Source organism: Coturnix japonica, chromosome 8, assembly GCF_001577835.2.
Source record: "Coturnix japonica isolate 7356 chromosome 8, Coturnix japonica 2.1, whole genome shotgun sequence".
NCBI lineage: Eukaryota > Metazoa > Chordata > Aves > Galliformes > Phasianidae > Coturnix > Coturnix japonica.
Window position 1 is genome coordinate 11,561,095 of NC_029523.1, and position 19,063 is coordinate 11,580,157.

Genomic DNA, 19,063 nt, shown 5'->3' on the forward strand with positions numbered 1-19,063 from the left:
GTAAGTGATGTAAATTCTGTTTTATAGGATTTCTTTATTTACTGAATGAGCTTTTCAGAAGAGATTTAGCAGCATTACTCTGGAGGTCAGCAGGATTTCTACCAAATCACAAAGGCATCTTAGCAATTCCAGCAGTAAATCAGCAGCAAAGAGTAACAGTTAGTCTTTGCCCTAGAAGAATATCCTTTTCTTCCCCTTATATCATTGATGCATGCACATATGCCACAGATATTGACAGATATACACAATTAATCATCAACTGCCTCCCCACCAAAGCAATCTTAGAAGAAGTCTCAGAGGGTCACCATCAATCTTCATAACAAAACAAACAAAAAGTGCACACTTAATGAGAAACTGCAGTTATAACAAAGCTTAAAGTTAGTTTAGGCTGAACAGCAGATATAGTTATTTATTATATGCAATTGGGATCTTCATACGACCGTTCATTTTTCAGATTAGCATTCTTATTTTACATATGAATATGTGCTGCATGCCGGTTGTTTAATAACTAAAAGTGGAATAGATTCCATAATCCTGCCTCCATAAAAATAAATTGTTCATGTCTGGGTGACATAAGTGTGTACAATAACAAAGTTTTTGTGGTTTCTTGTTTGTTTTTGTTGCTGCTTTTAAATAAAAAGAAAAGAAAAATCTACAGAAGAACCACATCCAGCTGCCCAGAGTTGGACATCACTGACCAATACTCTTAAAAATGCAGTAACAAGCAAAACATTTGAAACCATCTTCTGGTTTTTCAACTAAGCGTTCACACTTGTGATTTTGTGGCTTCTGTATTGAAGATAGAAATATGCCTGTCATGAAGGTAACGCACCAACCAGCAAATAACCTTTTTAAACATTAAAGAAACAAGATTCATAAAAGCATTGTCTCCACTGTCATCTGCTTGTTATATTACCAGAGAATACAGCACTCACCAGTACAAAATAATAAGCATACAGAGCTGCCAAGTGATGTATTACAAAAAATTTGTCACCAATTGCCTTCCAGTAGCAAATAATAAGCAACAAATCTAAAAGAGAAAATAAATAACGTTAAAAAAAGAAGTTAATATCCTGCCATTTACCCAAGAATAGTGTTTCTCCTAGTTTTTAGAGGTCTGATTGCCAATGCATGCTGCCAGTAGAAACACACGTAACCTAAAGATGTTTTTCCAGTAAAAAAAAAAAAAAAAGAAAAGAAAAATAAGATCTGACAAAATATTAAGCAAGCGTTATTCCAAAAGCTGCCATAAATCATCTTCCATATCAACAGAAGTATGGGGACAATACCTTTAGCTGAAGTATTCTGGAAGGAAACAATAGATCCAGAATCTGATATCAAATCCACATATTTGGAACAAGTGACCAAAAAAAGTGGGGAGGGAAGGAATATACATAACCAATGTACAAATGTCTACAGTAAAAGCAAGCATCTGCTATGGGGAACTAATGAAACAGAACGTTATAATTTCAAACAGGGAACCATTAACCCTGTGCAAAAAACACTTGGAATGAGAAGCATGCTCACTCAACACAATCAGAGCTTCCCAGTCACTGCAAGAGCAATACATTGGACTTGAGTTAATGCTGTAAAGAAAGCTCTGAGAAGTTTTTCTTGTCCTGTGACTGTATGAGATTTCAGAAAATTTTCTGGAATAAGCAATTTCTGCCTCTACTGTCTCCAAATAAACGAGTACTTGGTACTCTGAATGGAATACTAGAGGATCAAGGTTCAGAATCAAAGACCTTATCGTTATGCTTTTCCTATCTCCAGTGAGTACCTCGATCTCTTATATGAGCTGTTCTCAGGCAGGAGTCTGTATTATCTGATATAGCTGCTCCACTACATATGAATAATTAAACATTAACTACATAAGGAAGGAAAGAGAATGAGTGGCCAAGTTCAGGTCTCTGTTCAAATGCATTCATTAATTCATAATGAAAGCCTAATGCGTAACTATTTAGAAATAGATACCAATGAATTTAAACATGGAAGATGAAGTTCTCCTTACAGACAAACCAGAGACTTGAACTGCATGTGCTGATCACCAATGCCATTAGTGAGAAATCAACTGCAAGAGATAATTCAGTACACAGTGCAGCCTCTGGTGAAAGACTCCATTCAAACAGGGGAAGTTTTCCCAGAAAACAGTCCATGTTACAGAGTTTTCATTTTGGCAAGTCAGCATTCCCCACACAAAACAAAAGTTACAAACAGTTGTGTTGCAAAATCCCCATGCCAATTTTACTTAACAATCAATAATTCAGAACATCAACATATTTAAGTATTAATGCTGTAGTAAAAAAAAAACAATTCTAAATTTTCAAGTTCTATAGGTGACTTAATTTTGCTTTGAAGGGAAATTAGAAGGTGGGCAAGTGAAATCTAATGGCATCATTTGCCTTAATTAGCATTGAGAGTTATAGAGTTCCAGGTGGTCTGTAGCGAGCCACTTCCACACCTTCTGAAGTGGCTACAGTACAGTCTGAACTGGAGTTGGCAGTTGGGTACCAAACCATCACAAAGCCACACCATGGCATTCCCTTACTGCCCGGGGGGACACCATTCCCATCTTTTGTATCCTGCAATTTCACCACAACCCCACAACTCAATTGCAATACAGCTTCTGCTGTGGCTTTCAAAATTCTTACATGTATCACATCTCTGGAACAGTGTCTCAAGATGAATATAAATATATAGGATTGTGACTCAACATTAATAAATAGGTTGAGCGCATTATAAAGATGATGTTGCATAATTACCAGAAATGAGGTAGCCTGTGGTAATAGCAATATTCAGTTTCACAATTGAAGGGTCACCCCTGTAAAAATACCAAAAATGCAAAGTTACACCTTCATAACAAGGTAATTTGCAGAGGACACATACATATCAAACATCATCATGTCCATGAGGTTACCTAGTGTTTGTCCAAACAGTAAGATATGGTGAGATTTGGCTACAGATCCAAGTTAGAGAAATGGATTCCTTTCCAGGCAGATACAAGACATCTGCTAACTGTCCCTGGCTACACACCAGCACTGAAAATCAGCAAGTGCCCTGGGCCAGCTTCACTGGCAACAGCAAATGGAAGTAAACAGCCCAGGCAGAATCACAGCGCTCTGACTGACAGCCCTCATCTACATTTTTTTCTTCTGCCAGTACTAAAACTTTGTGACAGATGACAAAAATATCTCAGCTGGTGCTTTTCATATTTGTGAGAGGATGAATGCTTATAGGAATAAACAGAGTAGAAGGAGACAAAAGGAATTATTCTCCTGTTCTTTTAAGCCAAGTAACCTTCCAGCAAAAAATGTTTTTCAGAGTAGTTTCACGCCTTCTGTGCCTTCCTTTTTGGTGCCAAAGACTCAGCAAAGCTCTTAATAGCAAATGAAAACCAGCAGTCCCTCTAGTATGTTCAAAAACACAAGACTTGTGAACACTGCTCAAGAAGAAGCATTCATATTACAGCAAATAACTTCTATTTGTTCTTTTTTCCATTATCCTCTGTGCATTGCTACCTTGAGGAGTTAGGTAAGCAATTCCCCCTTCCTCTGCTCAAAGATCTTATCTTTTTTATTAAACATACAAATAAAAACAAACAAAAAAACTTACTTTGTGCATCTAATTTAAATGTGTTTCATGTAAAAAATACACTGAGCTTCAAGTGACGTATCAACAGACTCATAAGACGTGGGCTGCCCAAAACCTCCCATCAGCATTTGTGAGAGAATCGTAACCTTGCAACAAGTCCTGCCCTTCTGGACCAACACTTCAACAGCATGCACAGCCGTGCTACCTATTTGTCATCTCTCAGTACCTTTAAGAAAAGTCCATTACAATCCTAAATTAATCTCTGTTAACAGAAAATATAGAATTCAGTCTAAAATGTTCTGAATTTCCCAATCTATCAGCTTGAATGGGAAATGCTGTCAAGTTTATGAGCGCTGATGCCTGCATCAAAACTGGGCTACAGACAAGTGCCAGGAATGACAAACAGGGAGTGACTTGAACAAGCAGGAGAGGTCTCTTTTATGACTGCTCAGGAGGTATGTGTGGCAAATGAGTTACAGGAACACACACAGACAGATAAAACACGAGGATGCTCAGCCAACTTTCTTCATGTTTGTTTTTGGGTTTTTTTTCCAGATATTTTTCAGATACAGTCTACTAGATAAAAACACTTTAACTTCAAAAATGTTAATGACTGCATTGTGGACAGTGGTGCAAAGAAGCCGGCTCTCTTGTAAATATGTGAATTAAGCTGTAGCCTCACACCTTCTCTCTCTCCTTTCCTAATCTCTACCACCTACACATTTTCTACCATGTTATTCTCTCCATCTCAAAAACAATTTCTACATTACTTATGCTAATTACTTATTCTCTTCACATATAGAAAATAAGGCAAGTGGTAGGGAAAGTCCTAGACCATCAAAGGTATAAAAACACCAGGCTGATGAACCTTCTGTGGCATACGCACACTCCAGTCTTTATCATCTTTTGCTAGGATCTATTGTATCTAATTTCAGACATTATCTGACAGCAGCACCACATCCTCTCTCCATTCCACCCAGTGCCTTAGTAGGAATCCTGATCCCCTTTCGAGACCTACACATATCGTCATCACCACATTTAAGCCTTGCATGAGCACAGCACTACATATGGAGGAATGCAGAGACAAATGCTAGCTATCTCCTTTATAAGAGTAACATGTAAGTCAGCCTTAGGAAAAAATATACACCTGCAATGGCTGAGGAAATTGACCTGTGATTCTGGCTTCACTGGTAGTTTCTGACAGAAGAAGCACAACACAAAGTTTTAATTCATTATAATCATCATTATAATTGTATCCAAACAGAAGAAATACTTAGAAGCAATAGTAGAAATCTAGAATAATTTCCCTCCCCCAAAAAATTGTGTCCTATGGTATTTTTACATAATACAGGATGCTAAGGCTTCATAAATGAGGTTAAGTTTTCGAAGCAGTACACAAAAATATCTCACAACCTTTCTTAAACTTGTTAAGAATTAAAGATAATTTTTGAAAACTTAATTTTCTATTTAATTTGATTTTTTATACACCAGGATAATTTAGTAAGAGTGCAGACAACTTATCACCAGCAAGCAATACTTATTTCTTCTACTGTTTAGAACAAGGTCTACTCAAGCAAACCAAGATAAAAACTTGTATATGATTAGCCTTACCACAACCCATACAGAGATCAAGTTATAATAACCCACTGCTTTTAAACAAGGTTAACACTCTCATAAGATGCTGAAGACTGTATATAGTCACTCCAAAGAATGACTATACCAGAATACAATGAAAAAAAGTCAAAGCAACAATTAATCACATATCACTACAAAAGTAAGAGGCCAGCATTGGTCAAATGTGCATTATGAATCAGTGACACATTTAAGAAAGCCACATAAAAAAAAAAATAAAAAATCAGTGGCCGAGATACCATCAGAATTCATAGCTTCAAGTACCCCATCTTGTCTAGTCCATACCACACCGTCATTAGTTTACAATACCAAAAGAGCAAAATAAACATCAGACGTTAAATCTACATGAGTTTAAACTGAATCATACTGTAGACCTACAACAAAGTTAAAAATAGCACCCTATGGCAGAAATATGAAACAAAGCTTGCAGTACTTAATCACTCTTCAGGAGTAACATGGCCTCTTCCAGAGTGACAGATTCAGAAGGTAATGAGTGAGATGTCAAAATACCAATTAAATAAAAGCAAGACACATAGCCTGCCCCACAAAAATAAGCATGAAACAAAACAATAACACAGTGAAACTAGACATCAAAATAAATAAATAAATGGAAGCTTAAGATGGAATATTTGATAGAGAAAACATTTGAAATCTATTTATTAAAAGTTTATATTCCCTATAAAGACAGCATCCCTTACAACTCCTTCCTACTGCTTGGTAGAAGCCTTTTGGGAGGCTATAGTATAACATCCTAACTTCTCACCTTTCATGTATGTATTTTATATAGATAGAAGGCTCCAGTTTTTCCCCCCATGACTTGGAAGAGCATTTCAACCTGATTTAAAAATAACTGTACTAAGTAGTGTAGTTTCAGTCTTGCCAACTGGGTTAGACTCTCGGTCCTACAGATCAGTAATGTAATAAGCAATTACAAATCAACTGTCTGCATTGTATCTACCCCACTTCACAGAGACAATACACTAAGGGCATCAGCACTAACAAAATAATCTGGAACTGTAAAGTAATACGGGACAAAATCAAATACATCAAACTGTATATTTTAAAGAGAAATAAAATATTTACTACAGTAGTGAAAACACTGCAGGATACTTTTTCCATGCTCTATTATGTTATCTGACTGTGTAAACACAACATGTAAGTAACACGTCTTACCAGAGATGGTCAGCATTAACAGCTTCGTCGTACAACAAAATATACAGACAAAATCCACCAACCACCAAGGCATGGAATGTGGACACTGTCCTGAAAAACAGAGCACAGTCACAAGGAGATACTGCCAGTCACAACTGTCTGCATTGTACTGCAGGTACCATACATCCAAAGCCATGTACCATTACATCTCTGCTTTACCGCTTAACAGAGAAGGGTAGGAAAGAAGTATCTTCTGATGGGGGTCAGGGATGAGCACTGAAGAGAAAGAGTGGTTTCAAACCGAGGTAACTGAGATCTACAGGTGTTCTTTGTTTTTCAAAGTAACCCATATGTTACTGAATACTTAGTTATTATGTTATGTTACTGAATACTTAGTTATTGTTACTTACCCATATGTTACTGAATACAAAGCCACATCCAGTTCTCAAACAAATACTGCATAGCTTTGTTTGATGGAAAGCCTACAGGAAAGCACCCTGATATTATACTGGCCTGTGAGTAGCACAGCAGCAGGTTCCTCCTTCCAGGCACCAAGATGACTCAAAAAGTGAGCCTGGGTTTTGCAAAGAGGGGCATTATGTGAAAATCCTAGTGGTGAAAAACTCAGAAAATTTCTACAATACTTGAAGTAAATTCTGGCCCTCAAAGAATAAACTTATATAACCAAATGCTGCAACTGCTTACCTGAGGTGTAACAGCAGCAGCTTCTTACCAGCTTGCAGCCTCACTTGCACTATTTCATACTCCTCCTGTCTTACACAAAGCCACAGGAATCAGCCAGGCCCACAAGTGCTTGCAGGGTACACCCTGTGCTGGAAGCAGGCAGGCTACATACATGGCCAGGTCCTGTCCTTTTCTTTCCCCCCTCCCCCTCCAGAAGGCTTACAAAATAAAGAGGGATTTAGTCTGTTTCCAAGGGATGTATTATCTTCTATTGGTATAAGAAAATTCAATCATTTCTCATAATACAAGTCTCTATTTACCATTTGCTTAAAGAGTGTCATCATGTTACTTTCAACGGCTTTTTCAGTCATGTGCCAGAAAATGGATAGAGATAAACACAGCCTGAATAGCCAAATGTAACAGGCTACGTGTGAACATTTATTATCTATTATAGCAGAGGCCTTTTATATAACCACTTTAAACAAAGGAAAATTCTGTCATCAGAACTCCAACGATAATTAGTGGTTTAATTAAAACATTGACTCTCATGACACAGAACTACATAAGACCAGGAACTTTGTATCCTTTTAAAAACAAAGCATGGCATGCAAGGTTACTGCTTGAGAAATACCTGGGATTTTTGAATTTAGGAGAGTACAGCAGTCAAAGAAGTAAAATCTGTCCTAGCATATACTTCATTAGCTTGCAGTTTGTCTTAGGAGTGGCTGTTCATTCAAACCTTAGTCTGGATAAGCTTATAAGCTCCATACAAACACAGCAATTGAAGAGGAGAGAGAGGGGGGAAAAAAAAAAAAAAAAAAAAAAAAAGGGAAAAACAAAGAAAGGGAAGAAGAAAAGCAGCAGATTTCTTCCTTAGTTCTGGACTTTGAAGTTTCTCCACAGAAGAAGTGAAATACTCCATTTTAATATGGAAACTAGGTCAAGCTATCAAGCTCAGTACATTTCTTTGAAATTACTGTCAAAGCCTGCATCCTTTAACTCCTCATTAAACTGCAAAGAAAAAAATATAACAGCTGCACTGGTAAACTGTATCCATATTCTTTTCCTCCCAAATCTATGTATTTTCACAAGAGCACAATAGCACTACAAATATATATTGTAGAAGAGGTAACAAGAACTTCTGCATGACAAATTAGAAAGTTATGGTACGTCTGTGTTGAAGGTGCAACTTTTAATTCAATCTGAGAACGCGCACACTTAAAGATCACTGAATCAGTTTCTTTATTGGTTCTTAATGCTTGGAAGGTCAGAATAAACAAACTGACAATATGGAAAACACGACCCAGAGCTGCAGCTCAAGCACTCGATTGACAAAACCCTCAAAACTAACAACATATTTTCAATGCTGCAGCTCATTTCAGGCAGAAGCCGTCTTCCAGACCCAGCTGAGCTGATAAAAATGCATGACCATCCTCTGTGCCAGTTTCCTTCAGGACTGCCAACAGAACCATTTGTCTGAGCCCTCCCTACACCAGCTGAATGTAAGACAGAAGAACAAACATCTACTTTTAAAACATTTAAGCTAAACAAACTCATTTTAACAAGAGATAGTAACATCCTCCATGTGCACGGCCATATACACAGTACACATGTGCTGTCTCTATTCTATGAACACATACTATACACCTTGAGGCATTTCTTCACTTTAGTGAGATGCTGAGGTGAGGAAGCAGTGTGGTGAAGTGTTGTGTTTGGTTAACAGAGTTAACAGCCAACCTCCTGCAGAATCACCACCACCATCAGCCCTTCTTTCACTCCATGCACCCCTCAGATACAAAACCAAGAAACTGCTGATGAGCTGTGCCCCATGTTTCATGCCTCCTAATTCCAGAGCTGAATCACAACTTATCTGTGTGCTAACATCAACATCCTGCTCCAAGAAAAACTGTGGAAAGTAGTTAAAAAGAAGGGCACAGCTTGAGGTGCTCTTCCAACTTTAGTAATTAAACACCTTACAGCAAAGTAGCCCAGAGATTACAGAACAGCTTATTTCCAGCACACTTGTGATCACAATGAAACAACTTGTGTGTTGTTATGCAAAGCTCTTCAACTTACCATAATGCTACCAGACACGAGATATGTCCTTAGAAACCCTTATTATGCAATTTAGGGGTCACTTGATGTGGCTTTGAGACAAAAGTTCAGCTCTACTATGATAACGGTTTAGTTTCACTGGTGGACTTTATTGTCAGTTTCTAGCACAGGGATAAAAATCAGTTTGCACTGATATAATGAGCTGGCAATCTAGAAAGACGTTTAGGTAGATACACAACTATTCAAAGATCGAACTGAAATTAAGATGGTGCCTTTAAAAGCACTTCCAGCAGACATTTGCCGAATGGAGGACAAAACTATTTGAGTTACTAATGTTGCACAGACAAGGAAATAACTTTAAAAGCATCCACTTGATAATGCCTTTAAAGAGGACAGAGGAGGGAGAGCAATAATGATAATGCTTTTTGAGTGCAGTGACAGCCATACAGCACACATTTCTCAACACAGAATTTGAGAAACACCTGAAAAATATTTTAAAAGTTTAATAGGCCACTTGAGCATAAAGTTATATTGTACCAATTCATTCTGGATAGAGAAACTTTTGTACTAGACATAATCCTTCAAAGTAGTATTCTGTAATAAAACCTCAAAGATTATCCTGCTTTCAGATACTACTCTCTACTTCCTTTATGGCTTAAGATGGAGGACAGCATCTACCCAGGGAAAAGTTCACAGGGCTGCACAAGTTGCTGCCCATGCCGTGCCCAAGGAGCAGGTGTAGCACAGGTACACACATCCCAGTGGCTGGACTGTACAGACACAAAGGGATCAAGGCAGGTTTTTAGACCAATTTTTCACTACTCCTCCCTGAACACTCACCCTACATCTCACAGCATCCTCCTCCCCTTCCTCATCAAAACACAGATGTAGCTGTCTTAAAGCTGTAGTATAACTCTGCCTCACCACAATACTATAATAACAATTCAGCAAATATCTTGGAAGAGGAATAAAGCAGGAAGCAATGTAGTAGTAGTGAAAGATGAGAGTAGCTTGCTTTGCACACAAAAGCATGACCCAGAGAAATACTATCATTAAATGAAATAGATATGATTTTCACATATGTCAAGGGGAAAGGAATTTTGTACCCATTCTTTAACTAGAAGCATCACAGAGAAGTCATTTAACCAATATCCCTGTCTGTAGTTTTCAATATATGCACACACAGGTGGCAGTTCATCAGCTACCATTTGTTTTGAACACTTTACCTTGAATTCCATTCAATCTTCCTTTTTTGGCTGAGATTGCTAAAACCAGGTGTTATCCGTGTTGATACCCAAGAGCTTAAAACATGGAACAGGAGCTGGAATACGGTAAAACTGGCAAGAGCAATACCAATAGTCAGGTTGCTGAAGGAAGCCATTGTTCTTCAGCCTGTGAAGAGAAGCAGTTGTTAATTTAAGTCCACCAACCATTCAACTTAAAGCAGCAAAGCATCTTCGACAGCTAATTCCTCAATGGAAAAAATAATTCACTAACAGTATAAAAGCGTCCCCAGTCTTATTTTTTTTTAACGTATGAGTTGTAGAGTTTTTGGTATTTTTGATGCAGTATTTTTGTTTTTTAACTTGTAAGTACATTTTCTTTGCTCAAGCAAAGAAAAGTGGGAAAACACCACCGCTTTCCCAACCTTCTGTGACTGAACCCTCCATTCCCTGAGCACTGCAAGGGCTGGCTCACAGCTTTCCACTCCTGCCCCAAGAAGCTCCAATGGTAAAACTCTTCTCATTCTTAACAGACTGACTGCTACCGACAGCACTTCAGAAAGTGACAGTGAAGTCACAGAAGCGTGGCAGAGATTTTCAGGACAGCTGAGGAGGCTTCAGTAAGTAACAGCCTCACTGCAGCTATACCTCTCTGCAGAGACAAGGCTTCTTGATTTGCACTTTTGTGTCTAACTGAGGGCTTCTCCTTGCAATACAGTGCAAGCAACACCATTCAGGCTTTCTTCTTCACACAACAGCCTAATCTTTGGACATATCAAGAAGCTCCCCATCACTGGAACCAATGATTTTAGATACTGGACCACTTAGCTACTTCATGAGGCCTAAATCAATCGTTAAACACTTCAAAACATAATTGCCAGTCACTGAATGCTTCAGTCATTTCTCACACGTCTCCAGTACGTCCCAAGGCAGAGCAGTATTTCTCAGACATCACAAACATCTGACACACATCTCTGGTTTGATATGCGCAAAGTGTTTTATATTCCAAGACCCGCAAAGGCCACAAACTCTTAAAGTCAATTTGTACTAAGATGAACACAAACTGGAAAAAAACTCACAAGCAAATGGTTTGTTTTGAGCTACTTAAATGGCTACTTGGATTGTTATTTAGCTCACTGCTGTCACACCTGAAAACAAATTGAAGACTTACAGGTTAGTGTAATACTGGAGACCCTGGGGGTTAAGTCTGATTTTTTAAGACTTGTCAGTTTGAAGGAATAAATCAATCATTTCTGTAAACCCACTGAGGTGCAGTGAGTGGTGCCCATTCCAGACTGCACTCCAGGGGCTGGAACTTTGTTATCATATCATTTAATTTGTAGGAAGTCTCTCTTGGACCATGCAAGGAAAAACAGGGTTGGTCTAATTCCTAAAGCACGTGAAAGAAGCCAAAACTCGTCTGAAGAATAGCAAACCACTGATCATCAATCACAACTCCTTTATCCTTTTGACTAGAAGATGACAATTCTCACACTACTAATTATGTTCATCTACAATGGCAACACCAATACCTCTAGTTTTCAAAGGCACTGACATAATCTCTTAAACAAAAGAAAACCATGTTTTTACTTGCAGCACCAGCACGCCCTCAGTACCAGAAGAGTTTGTTAGGTATGTGATATTTCAGTGCATGGTGGGTGTTCATCTTACTACAGGAGATTATGGAATTAAACAGAAGACTCCCAACCACTGCAAGAAATGACTTTAAAAGAGTTAACCTTTCCTCTAATCTTTCTTCTACAGACACTGTATGGGGAATTTAGGAAAAAAGCAGTCACATGGAAAGTGTATGTACATCATACCTTCAAAGTCTGATCACACACCTCCCAGCACCTAGGGCAGCAGTACAGAACTGGGATGCTAGCAAGGGAGGCAGCAGAGGAGAAACCAGTCACCTGGCTCCTGGCTGCTCTGACAGATACTCAGAAGAGTTTTGCAATACTGATTTCAGAAGGTGATTTCATACATGCTTTATCAAAACACTGTTCAAGTGCCAAAGTCCAAGAATAATTCCATATTTAACTTGGGCAAATTAAAGAATGCTGTGTTTTAATTCACTTCAAGGACCACCTGCAAACATCATGTTCCATGTGAGATGGAAGAACAGTTCAGCTATAAACATTTTCTCATCTGCCTAAGTTGTTTTCAACTGCGTACGACTTGCCATGAAAATCAACTGTAGCTTATCATGTTCTCTTTTAAATAAGAAAAATCATTCACCTTGCTGAACTGAACTTTATAACTTAAAGAAACATAATACGCTTCTGGATACGTATAGTTTCTTTGCCCCAAGGAAAAGAGCCAAGGTTAGGAGATCAAAAGCAGCTTTCATGTATGCTGTGGCTCTCTGCCCCAGTATTTTCTCATGGCATTCCAGCAAAGTCCAACCTGGACACAAAACAGCATGGATTATATATGAGCAGACACTTTATCCCCCAAACTGCACAGTCATTGATTACCATTCAGCCAGCTGATAGTGGAGAGAGCTGGAGTAACTACTTTGCAACACAGAAGAAGAGTAATTTAACAGAGTTGGATCCTCACCATTAGTTATTGAACAGCAGTCTGCTCCTGGCTTACCCAGATTAACGTCTTAACCATTCAGTTAGTCATTACAACTTCACTCTTGCATCTTTCAAAGTAGACTTTAGGAAGACAAATATCAAACGCTGGAAGCTGACAACTGCCAGCAAGGTGTTAGTTGCACACTGCCTCCAGCAGCACAGTATTGAAGTGTTCTATTGACCCCCATAACTCTGAAAGAGCTAATAACATCACTTTTCATTCGTACTCAGAGCTGAAAACACAGTCCTTTTATCTGGTATTAATAGCATGCACTTTTCCTCACATCCTGCTTCTACTTGAAAGTCAGGGGAAAAAATAGGAAAAAAAACCCTCCATTAAATAGACATATATAAAGTCAAAATTCATTCACCTCCGATATGAAACCATTAGCAACTTCTGATTGCAAAACGCCAGCGCTTACTGAGAGCATAAAGGAAGACGTGAGTTACCCAGCACTTGTACCATCAATGGCACTCAGCATTTATGTCCTGCTCAGTTCAGTGTCCCACTGCTCACATCAACCATTCCCATCAGAACAATAAGACACGCTGCTCTGCCCAGACCCAGTGCAGAGGCACAGCCCACAGCCCTCACCTCTTCCAAACTGGACTACAAGACAAATGAGGTCACTTTCCAAACAAGATAACGTGGTAAAGCTGTGAGATCGCAATACCAGGGTATCCTGCTCAGCACCATACTCTCCTGGTCTGGTTAAAACTCACAGCTCAATCCAATCCTTGTAAACCTTACTATGCTAATTTGCAAAGAACACTGTGGTACTGCTGACTGTTGGCACAGTTTATAATAAACCTAATAATAAACCAGCTGCAATGCTTGAGCGTTGTTGGGTCTGAACTGCAGTTTCTATTGCCCTGATTAGCTTGGCTCTGCACTTGTTATCTCAGCTCGGCAGGAAACGCAGTAAATATCCCCACCGCATCACAGCAGTATAATGGAGACACGAAGAAAAGCAGTAACGATCATAGCTTAAGACATTCCCTGTTCTATGTAAGGACATTTACATTCCAAGCTCCACTTACGGCTCTACTACGGAGCGCCGTGGCAGCGACCCGAAGAGACGCAGTTTGGCACCGAAGCGAGCTACGTGTTGCTATGTCATTTATCCGAAACATCCATCTCCTCAAATATTGCAAAAAGTTCTCAGCGGGAAAGCAAGGGGGAAAACGGAGAATAAAGGAAAGAGAGAACTGCCCGGAGATACGGCGAGCGCAGACCGAGCGGCACCGGAGCCCCGCAAGAACGCGCGAGCAGCGGCCCGGGGCCGCGTTACCTCGGTGCGCGCTCAGTTGGGAGAGGCGGAACCCCGCGGGTAAGGGCAGGGCCGGCCCGAGCGGAGCGCAGCCCGCTGTCGGCCGCGGGAGGAAGACGGCCGCTGCGCTCCGAGCTGCCACGGCGCCCAGCGCCGCCGGCTGCGGCCCGAGGGCGGCCCCGTGAGGGGCGGGAGCCGAGAAGGAGGGAGGGAGGGAGCCGCCGCGCAGCCCGGCGGGGGTGGGGACGAAGGGGCTGAGCTGCGCCGCCCCTGCGCCTTTACCCCCGCTTCGCAGCCTCCGTTCGCTCGTCCTCGCCGGCTAACAGAGACGGGAGGGGAGACAGAAGGGGTGCGAGCGCCCACTCTTCCCGGCCCGCCGCACCTGGAAGCGGGGCTACCGGGGCCGAGCCGCAGCCTCCGCCATGCCCCTCAGCGGCGGCGAGACCGGCCCTTCTCGCACAGGATGCTCGGGTTACGGCAGGCGCAGCCTTAAAGCGGCCGAGCCGCCACCTGCAGCCGGGCTGCACCAGGGGAGGGGCGGCTCCCCCGGCCTCGGCGCCGCAGCCCCCGGCGGACCGCACCCGGGGATCGGGGCGCGGCAGCGGCAGGGTGCGGGCACAGCGGATCGGGACCGGCCGCACCGCCCCGCAGTGCCAAAAATCCGCCACGAACCGGCACGGCCGCACCGCCCGCTGTCAGCCGCGGGGGACGCAGCGCCGCTGCCTCCATCCCTCCCTCCCTGGGCGGCTTCCCGACAGCGCAGCGCCCGCCCCGCCGAGCGCGCTCACCGCCTCTCCGTCGGCTGCCGGCTCAATGCGCCGCGCTGGACTCTGGACCCCAAATTCTGCTTAAACGCGCGGGGCTGAGAAAGGCTTACGTGTCGGGGGAGGAAAAAAAAGCTGCTATGCAGAGCGCTTCACCCTCCGCCAAAATCCCAGACACCGCGCATTGCCATAGGGCCAGCGCCGAAAATATTTCATGGGAAAAATGCTCCTCGACAGCACGTTACGTATGAAGGGTGCAGTACCGTGATCCTGGGCTGTGCAGAGTGCAGGTACTGCTGGTACTCGCCGGTTTTGAAATCAAATGCTCCGACTTTGTTTAAATTATTGTTCATTTTACATTTTCGAGCCATCACACAGTATTTTTAAAATCACAGCAAAATTGCATTAACGAAATTAAACACTATGAAGATTAACGGACTTGGTTAATTTCTTCCAGGAAATGGCAAATCTTACCAAGCAGGAAAGAAAATGCTCAGAATTGTTTCCTTTGGTCCACCTCTACTATCAAAAGTTCACCCTAAGCCACCTCAACTTCCATTTTCCAGTGAGGATGACTGATCTTTAAGATTAAAAAAAAAAAAAAAAGTACAAATTCTCTAAACCAACATAACGTTAAAGGTATTCATTCAGATGTACATTGCAACATCACAACAGGATAAGCTGCCGTTGCCCAAGAAACCATCTATTCCAGCTGTGCTCACTAATCTCTCTTGCAAGAGGTCTCATAGAAACTGCCATTGCCTTCCTGTAACAGGCTGGAATGCAGGTACTGACTGGTGAGCCAACGAGCCACCCCGTGTAGAACTGGAAACCTGTAGGAGGTGGGCAGGGCACATCCCCAGCACCTGTAGTTGTTTAAAGCCACTTCAGCTTAATCCATTGCTGAACAAAGAAATCAACCGCCAGGTAAGAATTTGTGTAAAGATCTGGATTGATGAAGCATGACTTCAGCTGGACTTGTGTCCTACAGCTGATCACTGACCAACTCCAGCAGCATTTTGGTAACTAAATTCCACACAACATACTCAGCTGAGTAAAGCAGATCTTAATCCTGCTTCCAAACTTCTTCCAGCAACAGAGATGGCCAAAGACAGCAATTGCACATACACACAAATACTTAACGAGATTGGGATTAAAAAAATACCCTCATATTTTACTCTGTTGTATCAATTTATTCCTCGTATAGCGGAATATTTCAACCTACCCTCTATTACGTTCATCTAGGGTTTCTGATGAAACAGAACAGCCAATAAAACCTAAGAACAGTATGGTGAGATCATAAACCGCTTTCAAAATGGCAAACTAGAAAAGTCTGAAGAGTATTTTCTTCAAAAAAAACCTCTGGTGTACAGAGGGTCTGTGGCACCAGCAAAGGCAGCGAAGGCTGTTCTCAGTCCTGCAGGGATGCAAGCTCTGGCAAGGACTCCCTGCTCACAGCTCACAACCCACAGGCTCTGACCAACAAGCTCTGGCATATTTCTCAGCCTTGTCTTAAGGTGTTCTTTCTCCCAGCTGCCTGAGGTCATGATTGCTCTAGCACAGCACAACAATTAAAGGAGGTTAATTGTTTAATATGTCAGCTTGTGACCTGGAGGCTCTTCCATGAAACTGTGGCAGTACCTAGCAGCAGGGTAAAGCAGGCAGATGGGCATGGTAGTATCTTAATCTGAACAGATAACTCTGCCAGACCACTGATTGGAGTTTTAAGCCTCAAAATAACTATCACCATTCTGCAGTTATAGAGTTAGGAAGCATCTAGAAGACAAACCAGACACTCCCTGGACCTCTACATCAGGCCTGTGTAGTACACATCTTACCAAACAATTCCTTTGGCCCAGCACAGCATGTGGGTGAAACTCATCAGACCTGCCTCACTGCTTTTACCTTGGCCCACAATAAGCATATTGTCAAACACCAGAAGCAGTGCTGTTTTTCAACAGCCCAACGTGCTTTGTTGAGCAAAGCTGACTGGAAAGCTGACAGATGACGATGCACTGAGAATTCCTGGCTGGCAACTGCACACCCTGTGGGATCTCATTCTTTTGACAAAAGGGATTTGCAGATAAAAGAGAACTGGCTAAGGAGGTACAAAGGCATTGCAGTAGAAAAAAAGGCAGTAGACATGTTTAAATATGGCTACTGTATACCCAGGCTAACTTACTTTTTTTATCTGTCTTCTTTTTCAGCTAGAAATGTCCTGCAGAAAGATTTTAAGAGCTGTCTGTACAACTGGAATTGGATGTTACTGTGTATTTTCAGCAGCTTACGTCCAGTAAAACTGAAGAAGTATTCTGTGCAAACACTCTATGACCGTATTGCATGGGCAAGGAAACTCCAACAAAATCAATAGAGTAACTTTATACTCCAATAAAGTGTTGCATGAATCACAGAATACCCTGAGCTGGAAGGATCAGAGTCCAATTCCTGCCTCCACACAGGACCCAAACCATATATCTGAGAGTGCTGGCCAAAAGCTTCCAGAACTCATGCAGGTTTGAAGACATGCCCACCACCCTCTAGTGCAGACCCTGCCTCTAGCCCCCGGCTGCCTTTCCCCAACAAAGCTCCATGCCATTCCCTTGGGTCCTGTCAATGCCACAGAGAGAAGAGCTCAGCACTGCCCCTCCACCCCCTGTGAGGAGCTGCAGTTGCCAAAAGGCCTCCCCCTTAGCTCCTCTGCTGAGCACACACAGGGATCTTGGCCGTCTCTCACATGCCTTGACCTCCAAACCCTTCAGCATCTTTGTATTCCTTCTCTGGATGTCCTCTAATAGCTTTCCATGCTTCTTACATTGTGGCATCAAAACCTGTACACAGTGCTTGAGATGAGGCTGCACAGTGCAGAGCAGAACAAGACAACCCCTCCCCCTGCCCGGTGGAAGTACTGGACGTGATGCACATCAGGGTACAACTGGCCCTGCTGGCTGCCAGCACACAGTGCCAACTGATTTCAACTTGCCATCATCCAGAACCCCCAGATCCCTTTCCATGGGGCTGCTCTCCAGCCTCTCATCCCCCAGTCTGTACATATATCCAGGGTTGCCCTGTCCCAGGTGCAGAATCTGGCACTTGCTCTTGTTAAACTTCATGCAGTTGGTGATTGCCCAGCTCCCTAATTTGTCAAGATCTTTCTGCAAGGCCTCTCTACCCTTGAGGGAGTCAACAGCTCCTCCCAATTTAGTGTTATCCACAGATTTACTTAGTATACCTTCCTGTCCATCATCCAAGTCACTGATGAACTTACAGCACAACCACTCAGAGCACTTGCACTAAGCCCTGCTAGGACGCCTACTGCTGCATCTTGTGCACCTGTTATTTGCATTGGAAATACAGTAGCCCACGGGTGGGATAAACAGTAACCACAGTAGCAACATAGCCAACTGGCTGCTATACCCTTCATGCACATTTTTATCACTCCCTTTGCCTTTGACGCCAATAGCACTGTCAAGAGATACCCCAATAACAAACATAACTTCTGGAGCCAAGATTCAGCTGGGAAAGGAAGTAAGGGCAACAAAGTTGCTAACGCGAGGTGTAGCACAGAGATAAAGGAATGAGGTCAAGAAATAACATTCCATCTTCACAAAAGAGCACTGGGAAGGCAGGGAAGGCATGGAGGTACTACAGTAACATTTGTAGACAGCATTCTGTTGGTTTCAGTTGAATCCTCTTATTTACACTACATAAGGGAAAAGTTTGGACTCTTTCTTTCATCCACACAATAAAACCTCTTGGTTATACTGATGATTTTAAGCTTCCTGCCAAATAGCTCAAAAATTCAACAAATGAGGAACAAATCTGGCTGAAATGGAGCGGATCTGCTAAGATGGGGTGGCAAAGAAAAGTAGCAGCTCATCTTCAGCCAAGTTGTACACACCTGTTCCATATCCTTCTCCTTCTGTAACTGATAAATAGGGGGGCACTTCAGGTATGGCAGAAATTTGTTGTCAGATGACGGCTTGTACAGCCTGCTAAAATCTGAGAGGTGACAATGAACAGAAAACCCCATGGCACCCTTTTTAAGTGTGCCTGTTATTTCAGAACTTTGCTGTCTTAGAGCTGAGCTTGCCTCTGCAGGGTATGAA

General features: G+C 42.0%; 1 protein-coding gene across 7 annotated transcripts in view; it reads right to left on the bottom strand.

Moving 5' to 3' along the window:
* Nucleotides 1-19,063, bottom strand: part of TLCD4 (TLC domain containing 4) — a 38,865-nt gene that overhangs the window by 10,112 nt on the left and 9,690 nt on the right. For 3 of the 7 annotated variants that reach the window (XM_015870220.2, XM_015870216.2, XM_015870217.2), the window contains 4 exons: nucleotides 10,341-10,506; nucleotides 6,397-6,486; nucleotides 2,763-2,821; nucleotides 936-1,030 (listed from right to left, as the gene is read on the bottom strand). In XM_015870220.2, coding sequence (XP_015725706.1) covers nucleotides 936-1,030; nucleotides 2,763-2,821; nucleotides 6,397-6,486; nucleotides 10,341-10,495 — 399 coding nt within the window. In that variant the 5' untranslated portion in view covers nucleotides 10,496-10,506. The other 4 variants (XM_032446255.1, XM_015870223.2, XM_015870222.2 and 1 more) reach the window with 4 other exon arrangements.